Below are 20,936 nucleotides of genomic sequence, written 5' to 3'. Positions count from 1 at the left end.
ATTATACATTACTTACCACTTATGGTTGTCCATTAGGCTAACTCCAAATAAGTATTATATTCGATCCGTCAGAATAAAATAATGTAAGCTTTTTTTATATCTTTTACCCTTTCTTTATGTTTCGCAATTTTATTTATTATATAATGTGAAGTATATAAACAAACGAAAGACGTTTATTTATTAAATCGATTTATTAAGCAGAAACAATATCTCCGAGTCAAAGTGTCACTGTTTGTCAAAATGATAATAAAAAATGATTTATTCTAAGCGGAATCACAAGTTGAATATTGCATCTGTTGCAAAGGCCATCAATAAATACTATTGTTCTATATATAAATGTATTTATGACGATACAGAGTAAAGTCTAAAAATTATATGGGAAAAATAGTATGTGAAACACACACGTAGTATCACGCATCCCAGTATCGAATAAAGTCACAAACCATACAGAACATCTGTCGAAGACGTTCGAAGATGCACGCAGTGGAGGAATAGGAGAGGGTAGACGAAAGAGGTGAGCATTAACGCTTACGGGATTTAGAATCACACATCTCCATATTTTACGGGTACGGCTCTCTAATGTGTAATAGTCGCAACGGAAAGTAGTGTAAATTACTCAATTACATGTACACACGCAGGCATATACACACTCTTCTTACTCATTTACCTTTAGTGGCTCGTATCGCCTTGCATATTTCGATCCACGGGTGTCCGTAGGAACTGCAAACGTCACACACGTTATTAGTCGAGCTCGAGAATGGTTTTTGTTGACTAGCTTTGTGCCCGGGTGTACTCGGCGACGAGGAGCCCTCTTTTTTTGATTTGCACGTGGTCGACGAGAAACGACGAGAGAAATCGATCGTGGAAGGCGGCGGGGAGGCCGGCGCGCGGGTCTTGCGCGACGGCAACGTTGCTGAATTGTACGGCAAGTTCGACGAAGGTAGACCGGCGGAGGACGATCGTTCCGACGACGGCGACGATTTCGCCGTCGATCGGACCGACCGGCAAGATGGTGAAGACAGGCGCATACACCGCAGAAGGTTGAGTCAATCATTGACCAATCCTTGAGAAACGCTAATCAGCTGTTCCTTCAAGACGCGGAAGGACGGTCGTACTTCTGGAGAATGTGCCCAGCATTTGCGCATCACCTGGAATTCCAATTTGTAAACTCGTAATTTTGTACACGATCGAGAACGAATGTAGAAAAAATGCTAATTTACCTCGTATACTTCCTTGAAACATGCCTTGGGTCGTTCCAAGATGATTCCTCGCTGCACTCGCTCAACGACTTCCGTATTCTTTAGGCGACCGTAAGGCATCTTTCCGCACGTGAATACTTCCCACATAAGTACTCCGTATGCCCATACATCTGATTTCGAACTGAAGCGCGTGTAATTCAATACTTCCGGTGGCGCCCATTTAATAGGAAATTTAGTGCCACCGCTACTGGTATATTGATCATCGAGTACGTACCTGAAAATTTTCGCCCAGTTAAGTTTCAATACTTGCTTATAGATCCTCTGTTTCAATTCAAATTTCTCTAATTTCGTAAAATATAAGGATGCAAAAATAAAGTGGCTTACCTAGCTAAACCAAAATCTGCAACTTTTACTACATTTTCTGATCCTACCAGACAGTTACGTGCTGCAAGATCTCTGTGTATATAATTATGCCTCTCTAAATATGCCATTCCTTTGCAAACCTGCACAAAGAAATATAAGCGTTAAAAATAAAGACGTAGAAAATTTTGATCGTAGAATTCTGTCGACAGCTACACGTTCTACCGTCTGCAAGATGAAGAATTTACACATTACCTGTATACACATGTCTAACAAGAGACCAACGTTTGCACCTAATGAGGTTTCGTGACGGCGGAGGTAGTTGAGGAGAGATCCATGTCGCATGTATTCCGTGACAATGTATATTGGTCTATCTTTACTGCAAACGCCGTATAACTGGACTAGGTTTTGATGTTGCAGTTTTCTGCATAAATGAATAAAACTTGTTATAACAACATTTTAATGAGAGTTATCGATTATATTTAAAAGATAATATTGTAATATCATAAAGTTATTGATTTAATTAAAAGGCTTCCAGTCGAGTGCCCGCGCGGTTATTCGTAGAAAGATTCGCTATAAAAACTAGATTGAAACTTACGTCATTACTTTAGCTTCTTCTATAAAGTCGTCTTCGGACATGGTTCCCTCTTTCATCATCTTCACAGCGACGTCGATGGAGCCACGCCATTTTCCTCTCCGCACGACTCCAAATTGACCGGACCCGAGCTCCTCCAGCAAATGTAATTCCGCTGGGTCAATCTCCCATTTGTCTGTGAAAAAGTCATCCGTCGTTATATAGCGTCGTATACTCGAGAGGAGACGTTTTTTACGTCTTATTATATGTGTGTTATACGTCTAGTGTATTAGGAAATGGAGAAAGTGCACGTATATAAATTTTACGAACCGTGACTGAGGCCAGCGGTCGGTGGTACAGGACGATCGCAGGGGCTGGTCTTCAATCGACTGGCCAGACCGCCGCTGTTGTGTCTATGGTAATTAACCAGATCAGGAATGGAGCCGCAGCAATGTTTCTCCGATAAGTAAAATTCTCCACGGGAATTCTGTTTGATGTGGTAATGCTTCACGTGCGGATGTGGCCTGTGGCAGAACACAATATCTTAAACTATCGAAGAAGAGCAGGGGCGTTATGCCGAAAGATGCGGGACAATTTATGCCCAATTTCTTAATCTCTCGATAACTTTATCCATGAGATATTTCTCAGAGAATATAGTAATTTCTAGTAAAATTTCAATACATTTCGTATCAAAACTTAGTAGTATGAAGAATAGCTATTCGTTAGATACGTAATCACAGGTTTCAGTGAAGAATTTCCGAACGAATTTTTAGTTAATTAACAAATATCTTTATCTTAAAGATAATTTTCGGGAGGTGTGAAGAAATCGGGCATTAGAGTTGGAAGCCAGCGGAAGCCGCTTGTGATGGTTGATAACTAACGATACTATTAACTTACACTTTCGTATAAAGTGAGAGCGTGTAAAGCCCTTTCGTCGAGGAGTTACGAACGACAAAACAGCCCTCCTTATCTTCTTGCTTCAGCAACGACTCGGCGCGTTGTCTTGACATATCACCGACGTACCATCTACAACAGCAAGTGGAGCCATTTTTTTTACCATTATCGCGTGTGGGCATCTTACGATTTATGTCGAGTCTCTACCAAACGCTGTTCTGGTGAAAAACAGTTGGTTGATAGCTCGAAAAATGAAAAGAGCAACTAGGTATTATCAAATCTATAAAATACTAAATTCGATATACGTAGGAAAAGATTATATACGCCAGACTTACTCGTATTTTTGCAGTCCCAACAGCTCCTTCTCTTTGACGTAGTTGCTAGGAATATAGCCAATCGATCTGCAATCAAATGCGCGCCGTATAATTTTGTACAGCTCAGCTTTTTCACGGCGCGTGGGAATTTTTTACTGCATAAGTAAACAATCCGTCTATCACGAATAATTATCGCTGATTATGCAACAGTGCCGCCGCAGATTATTGTTTGCGAACGGTACGAACCGTACAACTGATTATTTTTTACGATTTCCGGCTGATCGACGCCACCGCTGTGACGTACGAGTGAGATAAAAAAAAAAAATACAGATAGAACGTCGCAGCTAAAAACTCGTTTGTTATAAAAAGATTTCGGAGGAGCTAAGTCGCGAAGCAATTTCTTAAGCTGTTTCGAAAGAAAATTATGTACCCATTCTCGTCCTTAACTTTCCACCAGTGCTCTTGGGAATCGTCCAAGACCTCGTACTCCGCACCCTAGATTCGCAAAAACAGAGACAGTAAATATTCCAAGTTTAAGTTTAATATAAAAAATGTTATATATTATAATGATTTTTCTCTCTCTCTCTCTCTCTTTGCAATATTTATTTATGTTTCATCTTTACCTTCTCAAGAGACAAATCTCCGCCTTCAATGGCTCGGAAAGGATACAGAGCCACCACAACTTTCGCTCGCAGCATTATCTTTTCCTGCGAGGCAAAATTAATTTGCATTGGATTACGTAAAAATGCTAAGAACGAGGAAGTTTCCATTTCCACGGAACGTAAACTCACCTTCGCTTTGGAGGATGGTGTGCCGGGTGTGCCGCCTGGCATTATCGGGGTCGATGGTGTTCCTGTAATTAAAACAAAAGAGTAGCGATAAAAAAAAATAACAACTTAGTATTATTTCGATAAATGCTGTTACTCGAAACACTTCTTTCTCAAATAAGTCAATAACGTTTCCTACGTTTATTCGCAAACACTCGCTTCGCACGCTTCTCACACTAAGATATTGTTGACAAAGGCAATTAATAATTACTATTCGATTAAACGCATTCGTCGTTTACGAGTTTGACAGAAAAAGGGGAGCTGGACCGCGCGCGACGTTCCTCCTAGCGGCGCGAGCTAGACGGGACATCTCGACCGACGAGCACCACGCTGCTAGTCTGACAGCATACCAAACCGTGGACGCCGGAGAACGAACGATACCATACGAGAGAGAGAGCAGTCTCCACCCTGTCTAGACAAAATCAATGCGACCTCAAACCTCCTGCATCCCCTCCCCATCTCTGGCATCTCTTCAGCACCGCACGTGCACGCTCGTCGCGTGCACAGTAACTGCGTGCGCTGCATCCACCGCAGCATCCACCGTGCGCGTTACTTGCTGTCGCGCAAACGTGCAACACCTACCCAATGAAATCTAGAAAGTCCGGGCGCGCGTGCCATCGGTGCCTTTCAACTCGACCTGGTGGTAACGGCGGCGGCGGCGGCGGCGGCGGCGGTGCGACAGCAAATTTCGCGGACAATATGATATTTTACGGGACTCCCGTTGTCGCTTAAATCGCAGCGAGTCAGTTACCCTCGCGTCGCGTGACATCTTGCATTTCAGAACGCTTGTTCCCTCAGTGCCCTTTTTTTTTTCCTCATCCTCCTCCCCCGCGTCCTCTTTTTGGCCGAGTTTCATTACCCCAGGCAATCCCCCGGCAACGCGGGATGGAGCTTCCATCTGAGAATTTCTCTTTGCTCTGAAAAATATTTGGCCCATGCTCGCGCGTTTTTCGCCCTTTGGAAAAAAATTTCCCATACAAACGGAATGCTGCGTAAATCTGACCGGAAATAGAATCAGGGGAAGAAAAGGGAAAAACCCGCCAAAAATACTCCGAGAGTTGGTGCAGAAAATATTTTAATCTCTTTCACAGATTTATTCCGCTTTACGTTTCCTAGAGTAAAATATTTTTCGTATTATCGCGGCGAGATGAGGCGCGAAAATTAAGTGAAATGTATGTGGGAGAGAGATCGAGAGCGATTAATGGAACGAGAGATTTCTCCTTTAAAACAGCGTTAATCATCACACAATGACACTTCCGAATTTTTCGCGTAATTTCGCGGTGAATGGCAGCGCGCAGATTCGCGGTGAAGCTTTTCGAGGAACGCCAGCGGAATCTCAAGGAGGATATCTGGGTAATGAAAGTCTCGCCGGGACACAGGGCCCGCGATGTGAAAAGAGAGTAACAAAATCCGCCGGGGGCGACGCGTCTCTTTTCGGTGTGCATCTCCGAAAATATTCCGACTCTCGCGGAAATTCAATAAGCGGGAGAGAGCCTTAAGAAGGAGAGACGGTAAAGTAAACGTCACGTCTAAAATAGCGACGTCGTGATATTGAATCCGAGACTCAACATTGATTCAAATATATATAACGCGATGTATTGTTAGGTGAAGAAATATCTTGGGTGCAATATCACTCGCGTTTACATCGCTTCTTTTCTCCGTATGTCTTCAGCGAGACTACGCTCTGCACACATATCCAGAAACGCTTCTGGTAAAGATCGTCGCAAGTTTACGTAAATATTTGTCTATGGATTGCCATTAGTCCCATTAGTCTTATTAGTTTCGGCATTTCTCAGTACAAGGAAAATACAGATCGTATTACAATATCCCGAAAATATCATAACGCACGAGATCACGAGTAAGAATTTATTTATTTATTTTTATGTTGCAAAAGCATTCTATGGCAATATTCACAGTCGAAACTTATATCAGGATTGTCTTAAGCAATGTCTTAAAGTGTTAATTGGGTTATGACATCTTACCTCTATCAACCCCGAATTCAATCTATTTAAAAAAAATTTTTTTCCATTTATTATTGTTCCTAGTAGTTCAGAGAACCGGTGCTTCATATATTTAATCACAGTGTAATATATTTAATCACAATATACAACCTTATGTATATCACAATTTTAATAATTATTTTTGCAGATTATATAAATATTTTTCGTTCTGTTTACATATTTTTTAATCACACCGTAATATCAAAATAATAAAAAATTATTATATTACAAGAAATTTTTTTATTCAAAAGAATACATTTTTAGCTGGACTGTTTTTCATCTTAATCATTATTAAAAGTCGTCTAACTAGCATATGAGAGCAAGATGACAAAATTGACACGTTTTAAAAAAATCTAAATTTTAAAAAACTTTAATTTATTTAAGAACTTCTAATTTTTACTAATGATAAACAAGGCTTTAGTGAATCTGAAATAAATAGATTGTTATTTTTACGTTATCACAGAAATTAAAAAAATTTGACAAACCTTAAAGTCATCTTATTCTTCTCTTTACCTGATTTTTTTATAATTTTCCTATTAACGGTTTCGGAGAAATTAAAATATTATTGTTGCCTCGGGCAGATGCGAAAGGGTTAAGACGGCCTTCATACGGCAAGATACTTAAGACGATCTTAAATATAAAAATCGACTATGAGAATATTGGCCTACGTAGAAATATAAACGGATCCCTAAGGCGTAGTGACGACAGTAATATCTGGGAGGCCGCTAGACTCCTTGTTGATTTCGGTGAGGTTGTTGCCACCAAACGAGAGATATCGCAATTTGACGAAATCAGCGAAAGCGCCATTATCCACCGCGCGGATGTTATTGTCGGACAAGTTGATGTTCTCGAGATTGGAGAGCCCGGCAAAAGTGCCGACTACAATATGAGACAGTTTGTTTCCATCCAGTCGCAGCAGTTCTAGCTGAGACAGATCCCGGAACGTTTCCGGCTCGAGAGCGCTGATCTCGTTCTGCTGAAGATAGAGTCTCTTCAGACCGATCAAGTCACGGAGGAACACACTGGAGACGCTCGTTATCCGATTGTCATTTAAGTAGAGATCCTCCAACTTGTTCAATCCTTGAAAAGCACCGCTCGGCAAGCTCTCTAGCTGATTGTAGTCCAAGTGGAGGCGACTCAAATCGGTTAATTCGGCGAAGGCGCCCGGCGCGATGCGGGAGATTTTATTGTTGTTGAGCCATAGGTACAGCAGCTCGGGATTCAGATTCCAGAAAGATTCCGCGTCGACCGCCTCGATATCGTTTTGACCTAAGTAGAGCCATGTCAGATTCGATAGACCGGCGAACGAGTTTTTCGGTATCGAATTGATTTTGTTGAAAATCAACGACAGCGACTGTAGGTGTCCCAGTTCCGCGAACAAGCGTTCCGACAACGATACCACATTGCCGTCCAAATCGAGACGCTTCAAGTTGGGCAGACCGCGGAAAGATCCTCTATTTACCACGGATATCCGGTTGCCTTGATTCAGGTATAGATGGGTCGCCGTCAAGTTCTTGAAGGCATCCTCCCGAATCGCTAGGAGATCCAAGTCGCTGATGTGCAATCGATCTTCAAAACGGCGCTGCGTAACTTCGACGAGCACCCCTTTGTAATGGCAGACATTGTAGCCGTCGATGTTTTGACAGGTCGGTTCCTTCTCGTCCGACGAGACCCTCGCCGAGACAAGCAGAACAACTTGCGAGAAGAGCAGGAGAAATCGCGACATCGCGAGAAACTAACCAGCCGACAGGCCTAACTGAAAATGAGAGATACGAATGCAACTGCAACCATTTTACGGATTTTGTAGCTTATGAAGAGTACGCGATTAGATAACATGTGACTTTTGGCATTGATTATCGTCATTGCCGAGAAATATTACGACTGCGTTCTCGGAAGGGGAGTCCTTTATCGGCTACGAAGTGTCAATGATGAAGATAGGAGAAGCATGGTTTCATGGACAAGGCGGAGATAACTTTCCAGTGTTATTAAATGCTTGCGTTTCCATTAGCGGCCAAATTGTAATGCATATCACAATTTTAATAGTTATTTTTGCAGACTACATAAAAAATGTTTGTTCCATTTATATATTTTTTAATCACACTGTAATATCAAATAGTATAAGATTAATATATTGCATTATAATAAATTTTTTTTGTTCCTAAGAATACATTTTTAACTTGACTGTTTTTGATATTAGCCAATTATTAAAAGTCATCTTACCGCATATGAGAGCAAGATGATGAAATTAACATGTCTTAAAAAAAAATTCTACTTTATTTAACAACTTCTAATTTTTACTGATAAACAAGGTTTTAATAAATCTAAGAAAAAATAGATTGTTATTTTTATCATAAAAATTAGAAAAAATCGATACACCTTAAAATCATCTTCCCTCCTCTCCTTTAACTAATTTTTTCATAATAATTTTCATATTAACGTTTTGAAGAAATCGAAATATTGTTATGTTGTTATTAGTTTCTTTACTTTCTAGTATCTCTTACTTTCTAGTATCAATTAGTTTGATACTGAAATCTGGATAGATCTAAAGGTTGCTGCTTCAGACAACATGTGCGAAAGAATTAAGACGTAAAATACTTAAGATGGTCTTACATATAAAAATGAACTGTGAGAATATTGGCCTGCTAGATATAAATAGTTTCCCAAGGCTCTGTAGTGTCGGTAATATATGGAAGGCCGCTAGTCTCCCTATTAATTGCGGTCAAGTCGTTGCCACCAAAAGAGAGATATCGCACATTGACAAAATCAGCGAAAGCGCCATTATCCACCGTGCGGATGTTATTGTTAGACAGGTTGATATACTTGAGATTGGAGAGCCCGGCAAAAGTGCCGACTACAATGTGAGACAGTTTGTTTCCGTCCAGTCGCAGCAGTTCCAGCCGATACAGATCACGGAAGGTTTCCGGTTCGAGAGCGCTGATCTCGTTCTGCTGAAGATAGAGATTTTTCAGACCGACCAAGTCACGGAGAAGCTCCCTGGAGACGCTCGTTATCCGATTGTTATTTAAGTATAGATCCTCCAACTTGTTCAATCCTCGAAAGGCATCGCTCGGCAAGCCCGTCAGCTGATTGTATTCCAAGTCGAGGTAAATCAATTCGGTTAATCCAGCGAAGGTGCCTGGCGCGATGTGGGAAATTTTATTGTGCCCCAGATTCAGCAGCTCGACATTCAGATTTGAGAAGGATTTCGCGTCGATCGCCTCGATATCGTTGCAAATTAAGAAGAGCCACATCAGGTTCGACAGACCAGCGAACGAGTCTTTTGATATCAAATCGATTTTGTTGAAATACAACGTTAACGTTTGGAGGTGTTCTCCCAGTTCGGCGAATAAGTGTTCAGACAATGTTACTACATTATTGCCCAAATGGAGATGCTTCAACTTGGGTAGACCGCGAAAGGATCCTCTCTTCACGTTGGATATACGGTTGCCTTCATTCAGATACAGATGCGTCGCCGTCACGTTCTTGAAGGCGTCCTCCTGAATCGCCAAGAGATCCAAGTTGCTGATGTACAATCGATCTTCGCGGTTGTCCAATCGATCTTCGAAACGGAGCTGCGTAACTTCGACGAGCACCCCTTCGTAGTGGCAGACATTGTAGCCGTCAATGTTTTGACAGGTCGACTTCTGCTTTTCCGACGAGTCCTCCGACGAGACCCACGCTGAGACGAGCAGGACAACTTGCGAGAAGAGCAGGAGAAATCGCGACATTGCGAGAAACTAATCGGCCGACAGGCCTAACTGATAATGAGCGATACAAATGCAACTGCACTTTACGGGTTTAGTAGCCTATGGTGAGTACGCGATTAGATAACGTGTGACTTTTGGCATTGATTATCGTCATTGCCGAGAAATATTATTGTTACGCCTGCGACCTCGGAACGGGAGTCGGTCACCGGCTATGAAGTGTCAATGTTGAAGATAGGAAAAGCGTGGATTCAATTCACGAACAAGGCGGAGGTAATTTTCCGGTATTGCTAAATGCTTACGTTTCTTTTAGCGATAAAATTGTAACGTATATCACAATATTAATAATTATCGTTGCAGATTACATAAATATTTTTCGTTATTTTTAGTTCGATATCTGGATAGTATGAAGGTTGTTGCCTCAGACACAATATCTCAAGGCACTGTAGTGCAGACAATATTTGGAAGGCCACTAATCGCTTTGTTGATTTCGGTCAAGTTGTTGCCATCAAAACCGAGATTTTGCACATTGACTAAATCAGTAAAAGCGTCATTATCCACCGTGCGGATGTGATTGTTGGACAGGTTGATGTGCTTGAGATTGGAGAGCCCGGCAAAAGTGCCGACTACAACATGAGACAGTTTGTTTCCGTCCAGTCGCAGCAGTTCCAGCTGAGACAGATCCCGGAACGTTTCCGGCTCGAGAGCGCTGATCTCGTTCTGCTGAAGATGGAGTCTTTTCAGACCGGCCAAGTCACGGAGTGCCCTGGAGATGCTCGTTATTCGATTGTTATTTAAGTAGAGATTCTCCAACTTGTTCAATCCTCGAAAAGCACCGCTCGGCAAGTCTTCCAGCTGATTGGATTCCAAGTCAAGGTATCTCAATTCGGTTAATCCGGCGAAGGTGCCCGGCGCGATGCGGGAGATTTTATTGTGCCTCAGGTTCAGCAGCTCGATACTCAGATTTGAGAAGGATTTCGTGTTGACCGCCTCGATATCGTTGTGCTCTAAGAAGAGCCACATCAGCTTCGACAGACCGGCAAACGAGTCTTCCGGTATCGAATCGATTTTGTTGAAAGCCAACGACAGCGATTCCAGGTGTTCTCCCAGTTCCGCGAACAAGTGTTCCGACAACGTTATCACATTATTAATCAAATAGAGATGCAGCAACTTGGGTAGACCGCGGAAGGATCCTCTCGTCACATCGGATATCCGGTTACCTTCATTCAGGTATAGATGTGCCACCGTTACATTCTTGAAGGCGTCCTCCCGAATCGCTAGGAGACCCAAATTGATGACCAATCTATCTTCGAAACGACGCTGCGTAACTTCGACGAGCACCCCTTCGTAGTGGCAGACATTGAAGCTGCCGATGTTTCGACAGGTTGGCTCCTTTTCTTCCGACGAGATGCTCGCCGAGACGAGCAGGACGACTTGCCAGAAGAGCAGAAGAAATCGCGACATCGTGAGAAATTAAGTGGTAGACAAGATTAACTGACAATGAGCGATACGGATGCAACTGCAACTACTTTATGTGTTTTGTAGACTATGGAGAGTACGCGATTAGATAACGTGTGACTTTTGGCATTGATTATTTTCATTACTGAGAAATATTATTATTACGACTGTATTCTCGGAACGGGAGTCGGTTATCGGGTTATAAAGTGTCAAAGTTGAAAACAGGAGAAGCGTGTGGCTTCAATTTATGGACAAGACGGAGATACATTTCCCGTGTTGTTAGATGCTTGTATTTCTTCTAGCGGCGAGATCTATGTACCAAATAAAAAATAAAAAAAAATAAAAAAAAGGATTTCGAGATTGTCGTAACGCCTGAATTAACCGCGTTAATTAAAACAAACGCGCGATCACGAATATTTTGCATTAATATTCGCCAGTCCACTTTGGCAAACCGCACGCATTGTCGATGGCAGGTTGTTCGCCACTGATTATCTGTAACGAGCAGTAGAAAGTACGTAATAGTCCAGTGAGCACCCGGGACAGTGAGGCGATCGCGGAAAGTGGAGTGAAACGGTAGAAAAATAACGGCGCGTTGTATAAGAACGCGAGCATCCCGCGAGATGGGTATAATCCGTTTTACTGTCCGTTTACCCAAGGTAATCATATTTCTCAACAATCCGATGTTATACCTATCATCGTTATCGATACACGCGCGATAGTTACCAAATATTTACCAACGTAAATAAATCGTCCCTCGAACGTCGGGCGCCGTCTATTTCCACTTTTATCATCTAGTTTCTTACATTAATTTCAACAAGCTCGTGATTCGCGCGGGAGATCCGCGGATGGTCGACCTCGGCGAAACTCTCGCGGCGAATTTTTCCGGGCGAGTTAATCCGACGAACGAGCCGCGCCGCGCAAATGATCCGACGAGACGCGTACGCGCGTTCGAACACGCTTCCGGTCGCGTTTCGAAAGATGAGACGATATACGTACCGTCAGTGAGCGATTTTCAAGGCTAGCGCGGCGTCTCGCGAGCGGTGCCGAGAAACTTTCTAAGGTATTGGTGAAAACATCAGAAGAGCGATTCGCCTCTCGCTCGCGAGGTCATCGAACGATGTTACATCCCACTCGCTCGCTCGCTCGCTCGTTCGTTCATTCGTTCGTTCGTTCGCTCGGTCGCTCGGTTTCTCGATCCGTGTGCTCCGCGCGGTCGTTCGGTCGTCAGCGGTTGATGACAAACCCAAGAACCGATGACGTCTAATCGTAGAAATGCATAAATTTAATTCTTTCGTGCCTGCTGGGACATATGTGTCCCGGCCGTTTAAAAATTTATATCCACCACGAAAATAAAGACAGCGACTTCTTTCTGAGTTCATTTTAAGACTGAAAAATAGGACTCTTCGCAAAAAAAGTCAATACTCTTATGAATATCACCTCTTGACCTGTATACCTCGTAAAATAGGATAAAAGTGAAAAATACATGATCCACAAAATTCAAGATAGCACGTTCTTTCTGGGCTTACTTTGAAGGTTAGCATAAGGGTCGTGTGAAAAAAATTGCTTTAAATTTTAAAATGGTGAATTCAGTGTGACGGACCGAAATGCATCGGACACACAGTCCCCGCAAAATAAATAAAATTTGAAAACGTGTTTAATATTAAACTTAACACTTCAAATAAACTATACATATACATATGAAAGTTGTTTTTTTTTTTTATTTAATAACATACTTTTATAGTTTACTTACTTCGTTATTAAAAATTAAATTATTTTTTACAATATTGAGAAAACTCAACTTTCGTGAAAGTAATTTAAGTATTCAAAATAATTTATACAAAGTTTTATTATGATTGTTTAATTATTCTGTAAATAAATAAATTTTATTTTACAGAATTGCATCGCAATACAACTTTATATGAATCATCTTAAATATTTAAAGTACTTAAGTAAAAACGTTCAGACTTTCTTCATTATTAATTATATTTTCATTAGAGTATACCTACTCCTTATTAAAATAATTAAAAATTTTATTCATGTAGAAAATTGCAGCCAATTTTTTTTTCTACTACTTTCAAATACAATATAAAACAATCTGTAATATTTTTCATAATTTTTTTTATGTTTGGGAAATGTCCTATACATTCTTAAATTTTTGTTACGACTATATTCACGTGTAAGTTGGAACATAGAGATTTTTGGGATCGCTGATGACGAATCTGCAGTAAAATCCTAAAATTTTAAGTAGCAGATCCAATATGGCAAATTAAAATGCTAAATTTTGTTGAATTTGAGTAAAACCCGAGTTAAATGTTGATCTACTATTTTGATTAGTCTCATAATCAGCGATCCCAAAAATGCTAAGACGCGTAGCAGGACGTGAATCAAATACTAATTGTTCCCTGAAAAAAGGTACGAAAGGGTTAAGTCATGTGATAGAACGCGTATTCACGTTGCTCAGCTCAGCTGAGCTCGGCAGAATCTCGCGCTTTTGTGTATCTGGCATTTTTCTCAAGAATCAGCTCCGGCTGGCGGCTTATTGCCTCTCGGAGAGGACGACAATAAAATCACGGTCTATTATCGCGCACAAAAAAATTGAGAGAGAAAAAGAAACGGTACGAAGCGCGAGCATAATTACAGCTAAGCTACTTGCCTCGTGATCGACGTGTTTGCGCGTCGGTTAGAAAAAAAGCTCACGGTTATTGTAACAATTTCCACCACGTAATTGCTTTGTTAGAGTCCTCTCCGACTCCTCTCCGACAACTGTCGAGCGGGCCTTCTACGAGATTTGTCATGTATTTCCTTCGTTCGGAGAGGCAGCGGTGGCGTTCGGTGCGCCAATACAATGACCGCGTTACAACGCTCGACGTGTCGACGTCTATGCAGCCGGTGAATGTCACACTATAATGGCCAACATTACACCTCACCGCGGTAAGTACGCGCGCAAGTAATTGACATTTGTCTAGCTATACTCTTAATCGACTTTTGATACGTGGAGGAAGCTCGCTTAACGGGATGTAGTGGCATCGTCGGACTCTTATATAACGTGGAGCAACTCTATTTTACATACAAGAACCATCTCTCTCTCTCTCTCTTTTTTTTTTTACAGAGTTTGAACGATCAAGTTCGAAACGGAGCGAAGCATTCCCCACTCGACCTCTCTACGGAGAGAGGTTCGATTGACAGTTTCTTATCGTGACTTCCCTTCTCGCGTTTAAGCGCGGTTCTGCAATCGAACCAACACCCAGAGAAGAGTTACGTACATTGACGAAATCGTTTCTTTAAGTTGAAGTAAAAATACTTTCAAGAAAAATAAAAATTTGATTTCAAGAAATGACGTTACTAACCTGTTTTTTAAAGTAAATAAATCATTTGTTCAAATTAATAAAATAAATATTAGTTAATAAGTATTAGATCCTTACATTCTTAATTACTCTAATTCATAAATTCGAAGGAAGATGATACACTAAGAGAATTATTACTCAAACGCTTACTTAAATAGTGATTAAATAAATTTTGTAGTTGCTGGTATTAAAAATTTTGTTGCGTTTAACGAAACACTCGATTGTAAGTCCACTCTAAATCCAAGCGTGTAATTTTTTTACATATTTAAGTGTACAAAAATTATACACTTGGATTTGCCGTGCTGTATGAAAACAGTTGTTCGGTTAAAGGCTACAGAATGTTTGGTCAAAACAACTACATATTTGGTAATTATAACTAAAATCTATTTAATTACTGTTTGGTCTATTTCACCAAATATTTGTCTCAGTGGACGATTGAAGAGATCACAGGTACGCTTCGGGCGACCGATTTTCTTAAATCACACCTTTCGCAGCATGTTACAGCTTGTAACAAATTAATTTGTTATTACTGAAAGGTTTAACACATATAATAACAGATGACTGAAACATCAAGCTACATAGTTTCGACCTACGCTTTGCATCCAAAGCAGCATCAAATGCGAAATATGATAAAAAATAGCACAAGTGGTACGCATTTGGCAGTTGTTCCCTATCACATGTACAGATAACGCTAACAATGCTTTGCCGCGACACGATGCAAAATGATCCACATGACGATTGACGTTGCGATCTTGACATTAGGCGTGGCAAGAAAGTTACCGCCGTCGTGGTACCGTTCTTATGAAACCGATGGAGGTCGGTCGTGCTCGCGCGCGCTCCTCATCCCTGTAACCTTTTACATTTTGCGCAAGCGATATTTCTCCGCGCGAATAATAAAGAAATGTATATGCAGCTCGCGGATGCTTTCCACGGCGCGAACTGAACCGAAAAGTTGAAAAATAAGAAGCGAGCGTGGGAGACGTCGGTAAGATCGAGGGAGCGAAGAAGGGAGGAGGTAGAGAGAAAGAGCGCGCGGATAGGCACTAGGTCGCTCCTCACCTGTGTACAGCGCTCTTACAAATCCCACGTTACAAATGGAGAACGCAAGCTTCCATCGTTTTCAAGCCGACGGACTATTCCGCGGATTTGACGTTATCCTTTCAAAAAAAAGCGATCGGCCGCTTTTTTTTTTCTTTCAATCGCGTCGAAGCGATTTCAATTTTTCCGTTTCATTAAAACGAAAACTGCAGACTCGCTCGGTAGTCGCGAGGTCGCATCCGCGAGTAACTGATGTCGTCACTATGGCCTGATTTTTCATTACCTAGTTAACTCGTGGTTAAACTTAACCCGACGTTTTACCCAATGTGGCATCTTCATAATAGGTGAAGCGTCTATTGGATCAAACATCAGGTTAGATTTAATCACAAGTTAATCAGATATTGAAAAATTGGACCTGAGAAACGTTGCGCTTCAAGACCATCAGCAGTCTTGCGTCAATCAGTCCGAGGAGAATCGAAATTGAAATCGAAATCGCTACTCTAGGCCTGCTCCAGTCGTGGCGTTCATCGGCGTAGAGCAGACATCGAGGAACGAGGAGCGAGGAGCTGTCGGACACAGACCGCTGGAGAATTCCGAAAGGGAAAGTAGAATTTCGAAAAGTCCAAGTCGACTCACCGTGCCCGGTAACGTTACCAGTGACCGCGTTGGTAGCGGCGTTCGCGACCTGTTTTAAGGCGCTTATCACCAACATAGCTCCTGCTGGCTAACTAGACTCGAGTCGCGATCAGCATCTGGCGTACGATACGAACGCGAACTCACGAACGCCGGCACACGGCGCTGTTCTCGACACGACACTGAGGGTTCTCTCTCTTTCTCTTTCTCCGGCACCGAGAGACGGTCGGGTGTCGGCCTCGAGAAGGCGCGGAAACGGCCGTGGAAGCGGCTCGACGCGGACTGGGCTCGGCTCGGAGAACGTCTAAGCACGCGCGACTGGTCGGCTCGCGTCGAGCGAGCGAGCAACGCGAAAGGGAGTCGCGGTCGTCGTCGTCGTCGTCGTCGTCGTCTCGCTTGGTCCCCTTCCTCGAGTTTCACCTTCACGGAAGTCTTCCCGCGCCGCCGATTAATGCCGCCGACCGTAGACGAAGACGACTCTTCGACACGCACTGTGACGCGCGATGCGCGTTACGTGTGTGGACGTTGTTCCTGTCCGTACCAGCCCGGAAACTAATGAGCGTAATATCGCTGATACATCCGCAGACTAATTACGCAGGAAGCGTCGAGTACGCCTCTAAGAAATTCTCTAATTCTCCATCGTGGGAAATTAATATCAAGAAATGGAGTTGAGAAAAGGAAGATTGTATAGCGGAGAAATAACGCGCGCCTCGGTTGAAAATTAAACATACTACCCAATAATAAAAGAACAGAGATCGAAATGTGAAAAGAACTAACACTAGTTCGATACTAGCACAGCCAAAGATTATTTTGAAACAAAGTATTTCTTATATAAATTTTTGAATCTGAAAATGACGTTAAAAATCAAATTTTAACAGCTCGTCGGGTTTACAAAATAATTAAGATTTTAATACGCAAAACAAATGCTTCTTTGTTATGTTTGATATTTTTTTTTTGTAAAGAGGGTTAATACTTCAAAAATTTAAAATGACGAACATTATTCGTTTCCTATAAAATATATATTTTTTTTATTTCGATATTTTACTTTTTAGCAATGCTCTGATTTAAATACAAAGTTTTGCTAAAATATTTTCCGACTGTACTAAAGTTATAACTTTACATATTTATATTATAATTTGTTGCTATGTATATTGTAACAGTTGCTATATTGCTATATACACATCAATGTAATTTATTATGACAAATTCTGCTAAATGACATAAATGCAAGTTATATTAATATAAATGTACATGTATAAATTGTATAATTATATTGTATAATGTGTACACATATGTACAAATTGTATGTATACATTTTTCTATTGAGCGAAATCTATTATGATATACTGCGTACGTGTATCGATAACCGCAAACTATAAATTATATGACTCAATCGTGATAGGAAAATTGCGGAAAATATACTATCTCAGCAAAACTCCGTATTTAAATTCTTCATAGCACGACTAGGTAAGATATAAAAAAAATATATATAATTTTTTATAGAGGATGAGCAATACATTCATAACTTTTGGTCAGAGTTTCAAAATAACGTTAACCTGTTTTATAAAAAAAATTCAAATATCGTAAAAAAGTTTTTGTTTGCACATAAAACCCCAATTATTTCGAAAATTTGACGAGCTGGTGAAAATTGGCTCGCAGCATTCAAAAATCTACAAAAAACACATTGTCTAATGCAAAATAATTAAAAAAGCATTTTTTAAAAATATAATACAATTAAAGACGAGACAGACCTATAAACGGTCATAGAAGGATTTTGGCACTGAAGTAACATTCTTTGCGATTTTACATACAATTTCTGATATTTTTCGACCTGTGTGCCGTTACAATCAATAGGAACCACCAATAAGAATCCTGTTGCTTCAAAGGATTTTTAAATATCTCTCTATTTAAGAAGTATTTATCTCTTCTTGGCAACTCAAAGTAGAAAAGATTTTTTTCCGAAGCAGACTAATCTATCGTGTGCGCTATTCGCAGAATCACGGCGGGAATTGAAATAAGGACTTTCGCGAACGACGGCGAACCATTTCCGCGCGCGACGTCGAATTGACGAATATCGATATCGGCTCGCCGTCACAATTCCTCTCAGGCAACCGGGAGAGTGCACGCCCGCCGTGTAGAAGTTATAGAACCCGGGAAAATGGCTGGCGACGTTGTAGACCGGCTTACCAGCAAACTCAGCACTTTGCGACAAGCACCTATCCGTACCGGTCGCTCAGCGATGTCCAATTAAGTGTGCGCTAAGATTACCACGGGAAGCAGCAACTTGGAGTGGAGCGGCAGGCGGCAACGGAGTATAGCCGGGCGACAAATAAAGCGTGTTCTTTAGCGCAACGCGGATAAATAAACTTCCCGGGTCTAATGAAGATAAAAGGACGTAATAAAGCCTCGACGAACGGGGAGAGGAAGGAAAAAAAAACGAAGAAAAGAGAGAAAAAGGAGGAAGGAGGAGGAGGAAGTGGAGGCGGAGGCCGCGCGACGCGAGTATGCGCGACGTCGTTATCGGGCCTCACGCTAAATCGAATTTCGTGCCCGTCCTCCGCTTGGCTTCCGTCGCCGTGTACTTGAGAGCTCAATGATCTTCTCGAGTTTTCCGAGCACGAATGGCAGCGGCGGAATACCATCGGTCGACGGCACACAGGCATCGCGATATCGCTCCGACGCCGTTTGCGGTGCAAGGTGTTTTTCCTGGCGTTCTCGCGTGCATTTAAATCAGCTTGGCTCGGCCAGGTTCGTGTTGCCAAAGGTGTCCTAGACGAATCGAGAGAACAGTGCTATGGGATAGATCGATGAGACGAATCGGCTCATTTTTTCTTCATAGATAAAAAATAATAATCTTTACACCTTTGGCTTCAGTTTTATATAATAAAGTAATGCATGAATATATTTTTTTTATTACGCAACGAAAAAATTGGGAAAAGAAAATTGTTTGATTTGTCCCAACATTGGAGGCGAAGCGGATCATCGGTTTAAACGAAATAAGAATAAATGAATAAACTCTTTGAAAGAGTCTATTAAGGTGCTAAAGTTATTCCGTTTTACCGATCAAACGAGACATCTTTCAGCACGCTATTTTTCCAATTGCATTTACGGATTCAAAAATCCTTTTCCACGATTAGAGTATAGACACAAATGTAACTCAGACCGATCGACTTTACGCGGAGAACAAAAAAAATCGAGAAATTTAGATCTGTTTTATTCTTAACTTAAAGCTTTTGCAGTCTGTACAAAACGGAAATAGAAAACTACATGACGAAACAACGTTGCTTTCTTAGATTTTCGCTTGGATACTTAATATAAAAGATTAGTGTGCTTCCAAAAAAAATTTGTACATCCATATGCGTGCAAGATATCACAGTATGTAGCGACGTATTGACGTTTCGTAAATCGTAATGTTGTGGTTCAGTCGATAAAATTCACGACTCGAAATTCACAGCTTCCCCTTAAGCCCTTTCACTATACAAACTCACAAAATTGGGATCGTCGCTTTATACGAGAAACAAGATTTCTTCGCGCACTCACGATCTCTGAGCGCCTGGTATCATGACTCATGACCGACACTGAATCACATGCGATACAGAATCGTTGTCTATTGTTTTCGCTGCAGAAGGAGGGCGCGGGAATAACTAGTGCGATTAAACAGATCGTACAAGATACGAGACCAATGATAACTGTCTCAAAACTTATAATGATCCGATTCGCCCCGTGATCCAATTCGCTTGGGTCCACCCTAAAGCCGTGTGCGGAGAGAGAATAAGTTTTCGGATTCGTTAGGAAATCCACGAATTTGCGCGAGATCCTCGGTGCGCCGCGGCGCAGAGGTGAAATATCGATTCCGCCTCTTCCGAATTTGCTGCGAGATCCTCGGTACACCGCGGCTCAGCATTATGCATTCGGGCTCTCCTTGCTCGCGGGAGGAACCACCGCGCCGCGCCGATCCGACCCCACCGTCGTCGTATAAGTACAAAAGCGACGGCGGCCTGCGCCTGATACGCCGGCGTACGACCCGAATCGCGAAAATAGGGAGTCGAACAAGAGGCGTCTTCTGTCACGGGCAGGGCCATTACCGTCCTCCTCGACCTCGCGAGCATCCTCTTGAAGAATCAGCTCGGTCAAAAACGCAAGAGCGAAAGACGGATAGATCGCGTGCTCCGACTCGCGGGCCAAATGCATAACTGGGTTTCCGGAACGAGCGTAATTTCACCGCGATGTAATAAGTGCACAGACTGGTTTTCACGATTTGGCTACTTGTTCGTATCGTGGGTCTCGCACTAGCAGCGACGGGGACTCGAATGTATTAGGGGAGAGCAGATCAGCCGGCTGACCGAGCGCTCGATATCGTCGCGGACGTTAACGTTCGCTTATTCGCCACATTAGCGCAGTCGATTTCATTGAATTTCATGGAGTCGTCCCGGATTCCTAGCAATCGATTTCGCTCTCTCTCTCTCTCTCTCTCTCTCTCCGCGTTCATGTCGCGCGTTTTACAGGGGATTCCCGCAAAGCGGTTTATGTCCCGCGGGCGGTTTTTGCGGAGACGGGAAGGGAACGACGGGTTTCCGACGTGAGGATAATGC

General features: G+C 42.0%; 3 protein-coding genes across 10 annotated transcripts in view; all 3 read right to left on the bottom strand.

The window, feature by feature from the left end:
* Nucleotides 1–172: 172 nt before the first annotated feature.
* Nucleotides 173–20,936, bottom strand: part of LOC105196512 (tyrosine-protein kinase Btk29A) — a 45,890-nt gene continuing 25,126 nt past the window's right edge. For 3 of the 6 annotated variants that reach the window (XM_039452774.1, XM_011162482.3, XM_011162483.3), the window contains exons 5-15: nucleotides 4,133–4,194; nucleotides 3,965–4,048; nucleotides 3,772–3,836; nucleotides 3,363–3,428; nucleotides 3,031–3,159; nucleotides 2,464–2,657; nucleotides 2,158–2,329; nucleotides 1,815–1,983; nucleotides 1,584–1,702; nucleotides 1,221–1,473; nucleotides 173–1,148 (exon numbers count right to left, since the gene is read on the bottom strand). In XM_039452774.1, the coding sequence (XP_039308708.1) occupies nucleotides 1,047–1,148; nucleotides 1,221–1,473; nucleotides 1,584–1,702; nucleotides 1,815–1,983; nucleotides 2,158–2,329; nucleotides 2,464–2,657; nucleotides 3,031–3,159; nucleotides 3,363–3,428; nucleotides 3,772–3,836; nucleotides 3,965–4,048; nucleotides 4,133–4,194 (1,415 nt within the window). In that variant the 3' untranslated portion in view covers nucleotides 173–1,046. Of the gene's footprint in view, nucleotides 1,149–1,220; nucleotides 1,474–1,583; nucleotides 1,703–1,814; nucleotides 1,984–2,157; nucleotides 2,330–2,463; nucleotides 2,658–3,030; nucleotides 3,160–3,362; nucleotides 3,429–3,771; nucleotides 3,837–3,964; nucleotides 4,049–4,132; nucleotides 4,195–4,307; nucleotides 4,333–4,379; nucleotides 4,752–16,348; nucleotides 16,539–20,936 lie in introns of those variants that run through there. The other 3 variants (XM_011162484.3, XM_039452775.1, XM_039452776.1) reach the window with 3 other exon arrangements.
* Nucleotides 5,921–20,250, bottom strand: LOC105196511 (platelet glycoprotein V). Of its 3 annotated transcripts, none has more exons than XM_039452778.1 (2): nucleotides 18,532–20,250; nucleotides 5,921–7,924 (listed from the first exon to the last, which is right to left on the bottom strand). In XM_039452778.1, exon 2 carries the CDS (start codon nucleotides 7,892–7,894, stop codon nucleotides 6,857–6,859), a length of 1,038 nt encoding a protein of 345 aa, XP_039308712.1. In that variant the 5' UTR covers nucleotides 7,895–7,924; nucleotides 18,532–20,250; the 3' UTR covers nucleotides 5,921–6,856. The 3 variants fall into 3 exon arrangements, with proteins under 3 accessions (XP_039308712.1, XP_011160783.1, XP_039308711.1); XM_011162481.3 differs by lacking the exon at nucleotides 18,532–20,250 and adding an exon at nucleotides 8,779–8,917; XM_039452777.1 differs by lacking the exon at nucleotides 18,532–20,250 and adding an exon at nucleotides 8,779–9,998 and having other exon boundaries at nucleotides 7,786–7,924.
* On the bottom strand, nucleotides 10,155–12,294 carry LOC105196508 (leucine-rich repeat transmembrane neuronal protein 4-like). The gene has a single exon (XM_011162479.3). The coding sequence runs from the start codon at nucleotides 11,334–11,336 to the stop codon at nucleotides 10,308–10,310; it is 1,029 nt and encodes a 342-aa protein (XP_011160781.1). The 5' UTR covers nucleotides 11,337–12,294; the 3' UTR covers nucleotides 10,155–10,307.

The sequence above is a fragment of the Solenopsis invicta genome, chromosome 8 (genome assembly GCF_016802725.1).
Source record: "Solenopsis invicta isolate M01_SB chromosome 8, UNIL_Sinv_3.0, whole genome shotgun sequence".
NCBI classification, from domain to species: Eukaryota; Metazoa; Arthropoda; class Insecta; order Hymenoptera; family Formicidae; genus Solenopsis; species Solenopsis invicta.
Note: the sequence above shows the minus strand (reverse complement) of the source record. Positions and strands in the feature narration are given on the sequence as shown.